This window comes from Rhamphochromis longiceps, linkage group LG23 (assembly GCF_057381845.1).
Source record: "Rhamphochromis longiceps isolate RC_006_pf linkage group LG23, R_longiceps_female_GT1.1, whole genome shotgun sequence".
NCBI lineage: Eukaryota > Metazoa > Chordata > Actinopteri > Cichliformes > Cichlidae > Rhamphochromis > Rhamphochromis longiceps.
The window spans coordinates 20,560,879-20,574,119 of NC_140578.1; the positions used below are offsets into that span (position 1 = coordinate 20,560,879).

The 13,241-nt window shown below is 39.9% G+C and overlaps 1 protein-coding gene across 6 annotated transcripts in view; it reads right to left on the reverse strand.

Annotated features, from left to right (window-relative positions):
* The window catches only part of agap1 (ArfGAP with GTPase domain, ankyrin repeat and PH domain 1), a 194,224-nt gene that overhangs the window by 50,733 nt on the left and 130,250 nt on the right, over nt 1-13,241 (reverse strand). For all 6 annotated transcript variants that reach the window (XM_085397803.1, XM_085397804.1, XM_085397801.1 and 3 more), the window contains 2 exons: nt 7,121-7,225; nt 1,074-1,242 (listed from right to left, as the gene is read on the reverse strand). In XM_085397803.1, coding sequence (XP_085253929.1) covers nt 1,074-1,242; nt 7,121-7,225 — 274 coding nt within the window. The remainder of the gene's footprint in view (nt 1-1,073; nt 1,243-7,120; nt 7,226-13,241) is intronic.

The window sequence follows — 13,241 nt, forward strand, 5'->3', positions numbered from 1 at the left end:
ACGCAGGATTACGCTCTACCTTTTGTTTTACGACGTCTTCCTTCAGGTGATAAGACACGTTTGCTTCGAGGCTGAACTGCAGATTTTTCCCCTCCTCCTTTCAATCAATCTTTATTGACTCAGAACGAACAAAACAACGCTCGTGTTTATGATGTCAGAGCGAGAGTGGCGATTAGAAGCACAATTAGGAAACAAGTGTGTTGATGACGGGCTAATCGCTGCTGAGTGGAGGCGAGACTTCATGTTCACTCCTTTATGTTTTCATATTTCAGCTCATTTTTATTACATCATTTCAATAACGCTGATTCAGTTTTTCCGTTATTTAACACAACGCTTTTACCTCCAAACACGTTGTTGGTTTCTACGTGTGAATGCTGACAGTTACATTTAAGCCTTTCAAAGACACTTTTAGAAAATAAATGCAAATTTCTTTTTCTTTATGTTAGTTTGTCTCAATAGAAATCTCAGTTTTAATCATTCTCCCAATAACAGTAGGAGAAATGTGAAAACCTATTGTTGTTATGGTATCATTTTACAAGAAATAGAAGATTTGGATGTTTAAAATAAAATGAGACATCTAAAAGCATGAACATGGAGTTTAAACAGGTATCTTACTTAATTACAGTGATTAATAATAATTTCACAAATTAACCATTAAACCTGGATATCCACATGAAAATTGACGTAAAGACTCGTTACTTTAAACTATAACAAATGGACTTCCTGATTGGATGTTTGATAGCAGGAGTGAATATTTTTGAAAACGTAAGTTGCAATAAACTAAATAGAAAACTTTTATTTAGATTTAAATGCATCCTGGTAAATTCCTTATAAGTAATTATGGCTTTTGTTTTGAAAAATTAGATACGTTAGAGCATGCACTTCTAGATGATGAATTCTGATTATTGTAAACGGGTGTTCAGCAGTAAAAAAAAAAAAGTTGAATTTCAGGTAAATCATTGCCGTCCAATCACAGAGGAGGAGGGGTGTGACAAAGATCTCCCTTATACCTATGGCTGAAAGGTTTGAAGGACTGATACAGACGCTCTCAGGTGTCAGTTTACAGGCCTCACCTGAAGTCTGTCCGAGCTGCAGGCTGCTCATGTCCTTCGTCAGGCCGTTGGTTTTGGGGCTCGGCATGGCGGCGCAGGTGGATACGGCGCGCGGTGGCCTCTTCCCCGGGACCTTCACCGTGGTCCTGAGCAGGTCGATTTCCTTCCCGTGGACGTTCTGCATGTAGTCCTGACAAACAGAAGGCAGCATTCAAACTTTATTGTGTTGAAGTCCCGTAATCTTTAAACCTACATGAATCTCAAACCCATTTTTATTCGTACGAGTATTCAGACATTTTACAACCGTTTAAACCAGAGAAAGCATTTTAAAAATGTAATTACATGCAATCATTGACCAAGCAGGCCCACTGACAGCAAACAAACACATGGGACAACACTTAGAGCACAAAACACAAAGCAAGTAAAATGAAGTGTGCGTGTAAGCGATCTCATCAACACGAGTGGGATTATTTGGGATAATAAACCTCCCAAATCCGTCAAACATACAATGAAAACAAAGCAACACTAATCCCTTAAAGCGGCACTGAAGTGGCCCAACACTCGGACTCTGATTGGCTCTGCCCGTTCGCCAATGTGCCTGAAACAAGAGCGACCACTGTCAGGGGCCTCGGCAGCCCCCCTAGCGAGGAGCCCCCCTCCGGTCCAGACCGGATGGATCAGACAAGAAGTGGTGTTTAATGACGAACGAGAGGCGCTTGTTAAATCCACCCCCACCTCTCTGACGGTGGCAGAGAATCAGTGGTGACCCAAGAGAAGCACGGCACCTTGGGAGGTCGGCCTCCTCTTCAGGATCAAGGTGGTGATGAGAAACAAAGCTTGTGGATTAAAAAGAGAGTCTGATATATATATTTTTAAGACATAGAGAAGGGAAATAAGTGTTGGTTTGGAGAAGAAGGCTATTACAAGTATATATTTTTTTCTATCTGAAGAAAAAATAATTATTTCACATTCTTAACCATTACAAAGAACTATCTAATGGATCCAGATGTTCCATAGCAGGACAATGAGTCGAGAACATCCAGCCAGTGAACCTCTACAAATTTAAAAATGTGTATAAAACCAAGCCCCAACTATAAAACAGGACAAAACAAGTCTAGATCAACCCAAAGCGATTCCCAATCCAAGCTAATAAATGAGTCTAAATGTAGGTCAAAACAGCCACAAAAATGGTTCAAAGCAAACTTTATAAAACCAGTTTAAAATATGTCCAAACCAATCAAGGTCAAAACCAGACAAAAGCAAAGCAATAAAAGCCAAAACAAACTATTTAAAACTAAGATAAAACCAAAGGGAAACACCGAACCTAAAAACACTCCAAAGACGTACCCAAAGCCAAGTACAAAACCAAGTGGGAGTTTGTCTAAATAGTGTCCAAAAACATAACCCAAAATCAGTCCAACGTAACGACTGAAATCCAACCTCAGAGCAGATACCTGATCTAAGCAACATGAAGTTATTTTGATTTACCTGAAAAAAAGAAAAACTGAGCCACAACTTCCTGCATCGCCTCCTTTTCACTATTTATGAATGTCGAAAAATTGTAATAAGCCATAAGACGATAACCTGTTCCAGTGTATTCTGGAAAATACCAAACCCTCTTTCACTTTCCACTTGGATTCCTCACCTAAACTCAACCAAAGCTTGACACCAACTAATAAAGTTTCTTTTTTTCCCCATTTTTGTCAATGTTGTGTTCATCTCTGACACACTACAGCTTTCATTAGAGCTGCGCTGCTCTATACAGTTGAAGTAATTACTGTTAAATGCAAACTGTTCGTGGCATTATTTCAGAAAGCATCCTCGGTTTGCTGTTATTGCACAGACTTGGATAATAATGCACACATTTATAACACACGCACACTCTTTCAGTGTTTCCCGCCTCCCTCTGGCAGCTCGGCTGACAAAAGGCCAATTCAAAGCCAAGTGCTCTCGACGGTGTCTTAACAAGCCACTGGAGAGCCCTCGAGCCAGGGGCCCGCTGGGTAAACCCTCCACACCCACACAAATGCGCACACACTCACATACACACCCCTCCGACAGATTGACCGAGGTAATTGAGTCTCCATTTGCATCTGAGAGCTTTCATCATCGGCCCGATCGTCCACACCACGCAGCGGCGTCCAGGACGGATGTGTGTATCGACCAAACAAACCGACAGCAGGTGGTGACGAGTGTGTGTGTGTGTGAGAGAGGACGAGAACATGTTGTCAGCTTATGAACGCGGAAGAAAGAAAGTGTATTTAAGAGTGTGTGTGTGTTTGCGTGCAGTCAGTATAAATGGACGCATTAACGGCAGCATCAGTGTGAAAAATGCAACATGAACTGAGAGCTGGATACTGCTGACGCCAAAGGAAACATGAATCCATAAAGAGCGAACTACTTCACAACACGATCGATGGGTAAACAGACGACAGCAGATAAATGAGAAGAAGAAGAAGCTCTGCGATCAGACTGAAAATGTGGAGAAAGTGATGAAGGTGCAGAGATGACAGGTACAAAACCTAATTTAATAACAGTTACAAAGACAAGTACAAAGTTGCTCCATAACTAGCCCGAACAGGTCCAAAACCAGGTCAGAACCAAATGCACAACCCAGACTAAACATGTCCAAAACAAAGTCACAAACCAAGCCCAAAACCCAGACTAAACATGTCCAAAATCAGGTCACAAACCAAGTCTAAAAAGTAGGCTGAACAGGTCTAAAACTAGGTCCCAAACAAAATCTAAACATGTCCAAAACCAGGTCAGAAAGAAGTGCAAAGGCTAGCCTAAACATGTCCACGTTGAAACCCATGTATAAAAATCGGTGCAATACCAAGTACAAAGTCAAAAACAAAACCACCTTAAATAAGTTTAAAACTAAGCCTAGGACCTACCTGAACAAGCCCAAAACCAGGTCAGAAACCAGTGTCAAAAAACCTGAAGAGATCTATAATCCATGTTCAAACCTAAAGCCTAAACGAACTTAAACACATTACATAACAGGTTTTTATGGTTTGTGTTATAAATTACATCTGTTGATATGCAAACTGTAAATGTACATTGCTTTTAATGCAAAATTATCTCAATGGACAGAAAACTGTAGTGTCTTCAAGTTATTATCTAAAGACTAAAAACTGAACTTGCATTTAAGATTCACTGAAGTTAGAACTTTCTATTCTAATTCTAATCAATTATTACTTTTACTGCTGGATTTCGTTTTGAACATTTGGATTTGGGATGTTTAAAAATGAATGTTTTAAGACCATCTTGGTTTCTATCTTGTGTTCACTCAGCGTTGGTTAGCTCTTTGCCTTAGTTTCAGGCTTATGAACACAAAAAAAGAAAAGAAAAACTGACTTCTAATCATTCTTTCTTGCACAAGAGTTTCTAAAAAATCTCTGCTCTTAAGTGCTCTTAACAACTCTCACTGCTCAGAGTCACATCGTGACAAGAGGCGATTAATTACTCTCGCCTTTTGTTGGCCTGATCTTCTCCTCTTTAGACTTTTCTTGGCAATTAGGTGGCATCTATTGCCATCCACTTAATTAGCGGCATTAATGTGATTTCTTTGCACATAGTCGGGCAATTAGTGGTGCTGATTGAGTTTCATTCGATTAGCCTCCGCAAACACGTTAATTGACGCCGGAGCTGCAGATGCAAAGCATTCAGGAAAACCTGGCTTTTGGTGCTGGAGGGGGTTTGTGTGTGTTGATGTGTTAAGTGATGAGTTTTAACACTAATTTACTGCATCAGCTGCTCTAATGGCTGATGGACGTGTGCAGTTTGGTGAAGTGTGGATATGTCTGAGCAAATCATTTGTGATTTAATGTTTCTGCAGATAAAACCAATAGTCAATTAGTCAAGAACAGCATAACAATAATCTGCAACTTCTAAAATGCGCTAATCATTGTTCATTTAGGTCATTTTTCAACCTAAAACAAATATTTTCAGGTTCTAAGATACTTTTTTGTCTGTCGGTGGGTTAAAACAAGAAAATCCAGGCAACATGGAGGGGACCTTTCATGCTTTTCTGATCAGCTTTGCACAAAACAAGCCATCCGTTGTCAAACAAAACAATCTGAATCCTGAAGAGATCAAACATGATGTCCAAGCAACCCTGAATCAGTGAAATGAAGGCTAAAACCAGTTCAAATAAGTCCAAAAAACCATCCAAAACACATAATTACTGAGCAGAGACCAACAAGAATGAAAAGAAAGCGAGCATACTCCTAAATTACAATGTTTCTAAATCAGATGTCTATAGAGTCCTTTACTCATTTTTTCCACAGTATTTTTCACTCCCATCTCTTGTAGTGACCCCAGCACTATCAAGTGGTCAATCAACTGTTTTCCAACCGCTCCATCCACCCCAACCTTATCCTGTCACCTCCAGTGCAGTTCATACATGTATTCCTTTATTGATTCAAAGCAAAAATATCGCCGCTTCATAAGAGATACAGTGGTCCCTCGCTATAACGCGGTTCACCTTTCGCAGCATCGCTGTTTCGTGGATTTTTTTTGTGCAATTTTGCATTTTTTTCCTTTTCTTTTTCTTTTTTTTTTACAGCACATTGTGTCCTGATTGGCTGTAGACCATTGTCAATCAATCTCATGCCGTGTCTCCTGTACAGTACAGAATGCGTCCAGCTGGTCAAATTTCTTCGATCACTAGTAGTGTGACTCTGAAGTGCTGTACTGTATGTTTGTAAGTTTTCCCCCAACAAACACAATCATGTTGACAAAACGTTTTGCACCATCAAAAGCAACCGTGGGTGGTTTCATTCTATAATACTGAACGTATTATTCTACGAAGGTTTGAACTTTGAGTGTTTAAATAAGAGAGAAAAGTGTGAAAATATTCGTGCCTGACTGAGAAAAGTGTATAAAGTGTGTAGTGAGGAGTTTTGTAGCCTTAACACATGTATAATAATTGTAAAATAAACTTGGCTACTTCGCGGATTTCACCTTGCGCGGGCTATTTTTAGAACGTAACTCCCGCAATAAACGAGGGACCACTGTAAACAGTATTTTTAAAAAATAATCAATAAATTTCATTTATGTTTAGTTTAGAATTTGCGATTTTTAGCTTCTAAATATGTGAAATTGGCTTCCTTTCTTTGTTATTTAAAACAGTTTCAGAAAATTCTTCCAGTTTTCGACTGATGAACAGATTAATTAAACCACTTTAAAACGCAATCTTGAACTGAAGAATGCCCACATGGAAAATACGATGTAATTAAAGAAAATTATGAATACATTTTCACAACAAGTAAGAAAGAAAACAAAGTAACCGTATTAACACTATTACACACTGAAATGCTTTTTGTGTTCATTTTTATGATCAAATTTGTGATTTTGTAAAGCACCTTTTTGCACAAAACAACTGTATGTCTACATTTTAACATAAAAGAAAAAGAAGTCAAAATAAAACAAACTGATATGCACTCGTGGCCAAAATTCTTTGAAAACAAAAAAAAAAGACAAAAAAACGTTAATTACACAACAAAAATGTGGCAAAAACCTATCAGAGGCAATACATCTAATCTGACTTCAGACTGAGCAAGAGGACAGAGAGAAAACGAGCAGCAGACAGAGTGAAAGACACAAAAAAGTGTGTGTGTGTGTGTGTGTGTGTGTGTGTGTGTGTGTGTGTGTGTGTGTGTGTGTGTGTGTGTGTGTGTGTGTGTGAGAGATAATAAAGCAGCGTCGGGGGCAGGATATTGTGCCAACAGGGCAGAGAGCTGGGGCAATTAGCAGAGACATTACAGATGATATTCACATCATCAGCGCCGACGTGGGCAAACAGATGACGAGTCCTAATTAATACACAAGCCATCAACACACACACACACACACACACACACACACACACACACACACACACACACACACACACACACACACACACACACACACACACACACACACACACACACACTCACACTCGCAGGGGAGAGATGAAGAGCAGCAGATAGATGGAGGTCAGTGCAGGCTGGCAGAGCGCTGCAGTCTAATAAGCATTCACAGTGGCTGTATGTGTTTGTGCAATTGTGTATGTGTCTTACGTGTAGGCTCGGGTGATAGGTGAGCAGACCGTTGTCACACAGCGTCACGTACTTCTTCTTCCACTCCTTGTTGAGGGATTTACCGCTCCTCTTCAGCAGCATGCCCTGCAGAAAACACACAGATAAACACACTGTCAGCACACGCCTTTCAATGCAGCTGTGCACTTTGAACATAAACAGCATCATCATCTGCAAAAGAAATTTCTGAACTCCACTATGATAATCCGCAGCCTCTCCGATAAGTTCCTCGGTATGTAGATGTACTCCATCGTCGCTGTCTTGAACGGCAGCTCTGCAGCGTCGGTGAGCTCGACCAGCTCTGGTTAAAGTGGCCATCAAGCGCCCAAGCACACCGACAGAGCAAAAGTAGAACAGCTGTGGCGCACCATTATGGTCAAGTGGGAGTACATACAGGGCAGATGCCACAATCCAAACAGGCAGTGTATGCTCGCTGTTGTCACCCAAAGTGAGGCCAAAATGGTCATGCAGTGAGCTCTGGTGTCATTTTTGTAACCTGACTAAATCTGTTAATAAAATACTTTGACGACGTCGCTTCTTTTCTTCATTTCTTGACATTAAAAATTTATAATAGCTTTGTAGAGATATTATTGAAGGTAATGAATGTGTTAATGGAAAGGTTGGAACAGCTGAAGGTGAACAGTACAACCATTTTGAGAAATGAACAGATTACCAACTTATTTGATGGTTTCAATGTTAAATTTGGTGATGATACAGAAATTACTGGTTTGATCACAGGAGATTTGACTCTTTACATGGTAGTTTTCTTCAGTTAATGAAAAAAGAATCTTTGATTTCAAAGTGAGCAGGAAGACATCCCAATAGAAAGTTACTGACAGTGAAGTCTTGCTGGAAATGAATGGAAATATTTAGGGACTCATTTAGGAAAACCTAGCTTTTTCGTGCTGGGGGGGATTTGTGTGTATGCTTAAGATCCGACTGTGATCCAGTCTTTGGCAATATCAAACAAACAAAACTATAAGCACACTTTAGCCTCAAATGTCTCTGTGATTTCACATACAGAACCAAAAAGAGAGTAAAAAAAACACAACTCCGTTCAAAAGTGGACAAAAAATATATGGAAATTATTGTCCACTTTTGAGTCCTAATTGTGCATTTTAAAGCCTCTCGATTCCTCGATCTTTGTGCGCGCTGGAGCTAAATGACGTCCAGAATCGGCTGAGTGAAGCTAATGAGCGAAACGAGAGAAACAACATTTAAAAGATCAGAGATGAGAGGAGCTGGATGTGAATAGATGGAAGGAAATCAGCGCTCATTTAATTGTCTGACTATCTTTTTGTTCGCTCTCTCTCCTACGCACATCAGCTGCGGCTGACTGACCGTTTAGGCCAAGCGATCGCCCGCTCACCGCCCACACTTCATTAGGAGAGAGAGAGAGCAGGAAGGTCAAAGAGAAGGCGAGAGAGCGGGATCAAAATAGGAGAAAGAAGCAGAAAAAAAAGAGGAGGCAGAGGGAAGAGGGGGAGGAGGGGGGATAAAACTGTCCGCTGATTAGCAATTACAGCCGCGCTGCCACGCGTGTCACTTCACTGGACCTCTACAACATTAACACTCCGACAGAGGGTATTAATAGAGTCCAGCCGTGAAGGGAGGAAGAGGGGGAGTTAGAGGAAGATGAGGAAGTGGGGAGTGAGACGGACAGGCCAGGCTGATGGACAGAAGCCTGCTCGCCGGCGCCCTGGCCGCTCAGCTTTCATTAAGGCGGTCAGTAGTGGTGGGATAGCGCGGTAGGCCCGGGGTGACCCTCGCCGCCAGTGATGGTGCATTCAGTGTAATTGGCGGTGACATAATGCCATGAAGAAACGTCTCAGAGTGACAGAAGCAGGGGAGGAAAGGACAAGATGGCGAGCTATGAAAGAAAGGAGACCAATTTTTACCCTGGAAGGTCTAAAATACATTTTCAAGAGTAATATATGAGACTGAAATTCGTCTTGTAAGGATGACACCAGAGGCAAAGTAGAAAATAAAAGATTGAATAAACTAGAAATACCCCAGAAAGGCCTTTAGTTTTGTATTAATAAAATAATACACCTCTATTACAGACAGTGAAACACAGAGTAAGGTTGGGTAGGACACCGTTTTACATTTAGAGACTGTTTAAAAAAAGGATATAACCCATTGTTTTCAGAAGATCCAATCTAAATTCTCAAGGCTGGTGTTTTGTCCACAGCCTTATTGGATTTTGGGGCCAGAAGTGAACAAGTTGATAAGTGATAAGTTTAATTTGATCGGCCAACTTCAGGAAACCTGCAAAGGGGTAGGTAGATTCTACAGTTTCCTGCACCAAACCTTGAGCTAACCTTCTAACCTTCTGTTAGTGCCATTAACAACACAAGCCTTTTTGTGTGACAACAACACAGCAAGCCAAATTAGCTACAGTTCCTCTAACGTCCATTTGAGTGAGTCAGCTTCAGACTCTAAGATGACCAACTTTACAGCAGAAATAAATATGTTTATGACATCTTGACATTCTACTTTTGCATCTTTTTGGCTACAAGATACCAAAATGACAATGGACATTAAGCTAAGCTATGTCGATGTCTTATTAACAGTCTGTCTTCAGCTCAGACATCAAGTGATACTTCAAAGCTGTTACTGCTAACAATGAGAATTAACCTACATTTGTCAGGATTATGTTTCATTTAAAATCATATTTAGAGCCCAAAAACACATAATAGAGACAGATAGAAGCATGTCTTGAGTGGAACATTCCTTTAAATTGTATAATTATATCACCATAAAACCCCCCAAAAATACAGTGATATATAATTTAGGTCATATCAGAATAGATGTTCAAATGTCCTGCTGGTATTACAGACAGTGAACTCCCCACAGACACTCGACAGCAGTGATTCCACTAATTTCAGCTCATGTCACGAGGAAGTGAAACAGAGCAGTGTGTATGCGTGTGTGTAACAACAGGGCTTCCCCACGGTGCGCTAAACACGACTTGACGAGCTTCCTGCTGCTCTGAAGTGAAAGCTGCCGGCAGCCGTGCAGCTGTCAGGCCAGCTGATCATCCATTACTGCCTGTTAGTGAGCGAGCGCCAACATGTTTCCCGGCAGAGCCAGCCAGCCAGAGAGGACGTGTGTTTACATGACGACCATCATCCAATAAGACTTCAGGTCAGATAACTGTGGTGCGGGCTTTTCAATTATAATCCATCAGACGGATCATTTAACAGATAAATCTACAGTCTCAACACTCAAGAGGGATTTTTATTGTCAAGGGACGGGTGATTGAAATTAGAGTCACTCATGTAAACTCACCTTGACAAGTAAACACTGGCGATAATCATTTGAAGCAAAGAATACTTTAAGATTGTTAAGAAAATATATTAAGATGCTGAAGGAAAGAAAAGAGGAATAAAGAACCTGTGACAGTAACCAACCAAGAAAAAAAGATAGCACTGACTAAACCTCTGAATTATTAGACACTTTAAGCCTTAAGAAGGCAGTTGGTGGAATTTGGAGTTGGTGCATGCAGCTATTTTCATACAGATGTTAGTTTTTATAAGTAGCTGTATGCTCAAAAAGCTCAGCTGTTTAGTTATTGTTTCTTCAGAACATCAAGCTTGTTGCAAAGGTCAGTGTCCTTTCCTTCAGTTCTTTATTAGAGCTCTGATTTAAAAAATAAAGGATACTATGCGCTGGATCTATTTTGTCTACACTTGTTGGAGATTTTCTGAGCGTTTGAGTCCAAAATGTGAATGTCTGGAAGCTTAAATAAGGTTTTCTTTAATGGTCTTTATATTTGATTCAGTTGAATTTTTCACTCTGAAATAAAAAGTTTTCTGTACATTAAATGGAAGGAAAACAATTTATTAAGCACATAAACTGCTCAGCTGTTTCTTATTTCACTGGCTTGAAAAGTCATGCCCTTCACCTGGATCAAGGATTCGACAGAGACCCTTTGGGCCAACGCCTCTTTAACCATCTGAGACCTGATATGTTGTTGCTAAAGATAACATGATAAAGGTGAAAACTCTATCTAGAATCTCTCCAAAAATGCTAGATCCAGATCAACTCCTAAAATTTATCACGCCTGTGGGGCCAAGTAAACCTTTGTTAAAAGGTTTTTTGTCCATAGCTTTATGAGTATCCCTGCTAACAAAAAAGGAAAGCAATAATAACTTCCACAGCGGATATGATCGTTCAAAATACCCCTGAAAAATATGGTTTAATATGGCAATTACATCTGTACAGACTGTGAAAGCAAATGTGATTAAAAAAAAAAGATACATGATACAAAATACATATATTGCAGAGCAATATTTAATTTTAAAGTGTAAAAGAGTAGGAACAGAAGGATCTAATCCCGCTTTTGAATTTCTGTCCATTTAAACAGACAGAAATTCCCTACAAAGCCCCAGTTTTAGCTTTTAAAGGGTCAAAATTGTTTTCTGCCCTTCAGTCTGTTTTTATCCTTTCTGGCTTAAAGTTAGATCACTACTACCTGAAATAATCCTCTAGCTGTTCTGTATAATTAATTTTACGGATATTTTCCACTAGGGCTGGGTATCGTCACTGATTTCTAGCATCGATTCGATTCCGATTCGATTAGAATTGGGGGAATTTTGCCTCAGACAGTCAGAATATTATAATTCAGATCATGCATCAGTACATTTCCATGTTTTTATATCTACAAAAAGGAAGCTGACACTTGCGAGACTTTATCAAGGGTGTAAGCATCACAGCAGATGCCTTTGTGTCAAAGTAACTGAGGATAAAACACAGAAAAACATGAAGGTGATTTTCCTGGCCTGGGATTTCTAAAAATATTCTGCAGTAGATCAAAAACCATGGATCAACATATGAACATTATGCTGCTGAAGTGAAGCAGAGCAAAGTCACAGAGGTTGGATTAGAGACACGGCCAAGCGTTTTGCAATTTTGCATAATTTAAAGTTTTAATTTGCTCAGTAGCCTTTTGAACAGCAGATATGAGGCTCTCTGTTCGGAAGTAAGTAAAAGGAAAAAAAACAGCAGCCGACATCACTGTAAACAACGGTAGACTTGTGCGTGACAAGCAAGTGAATAATGCAGAAAAAAGATTTTTAGACAGGAAACTGTTCTTGAAGTACACTGAGAGAGAGAGAGAGAGAGAGAGAGAGAGAGAGAGAAGTGTGATTTTATTGTGGTGGAAGCAAAACAGCAAAAGTCAGAGGGAGTCCATGACGATGTGTTTGTGAAGCGTAGTTTGGATCTTCTTTTGCTGCTGGTTCGGTCAATATTGTTTGGAGAGAGATAAAACCTACAGCTTCAGAATCAGCGCAAAAAGGGCGTAAACACAAAATCAGCGAGCTGTCGGCTTTCAGCCCCGACCGTGTCCGTGCCATCGGGTGAGAAAGGCGACATCTCACTGATTTGTGGGTTTTAATAATCGATTCATCGATTAAAAGTGATTCTGGCTTGGATAACGTGATATCGATTCATAAAAATTCTTTTTTATATAAATGTGTTTTTCCTTTTGCTCACTTCCCTGTATCCCCATGTAATGTCTGTGCTATATGTGTAAGGTCGGGGGGGGGGGGGGTCCCATTTCACTGCAGGGCAACCTGCATGTGACGAATAAAGCTTTGATTGATTGACTTCCGAAAAGAAAACCTAATTTCTGCCGTTCAATACTGAACAACTGTAAACTTTTTAAAATTATGCAAAATGCAAAACGCTTAGCCGTGTCTCTAATAAAACCGCTGTAGAATAGAATAGAATAGAATAGAATAGCCTTTATTGTCATTGTACAGAGTACAACGAAATTGGAGTGCCACTCCCTTGGTGCAAGTTTCAATAATAAATATAAATGTAAAATATAAAAAGTACAAAAAAAACAATCGTAAGTACTCAAACAATAGTATGTACAATATATACAGGATAGCAGCATTAATATAATGACAGTATGAATAGCAGCATAATATAATGACAGTGACGGTATGGAATAGGTTCAATTGTTTTTGTGCTTATTTACTACGGTGATAGCTCTGGGAAAGAAGCTATCCCTGAATCTGTTTGTCCTGGTTTTATGTGACCTGTACCGTCGGCCTGATGGTAATAGTTCAAACAGTTGGTTGCTGGGGTGAGA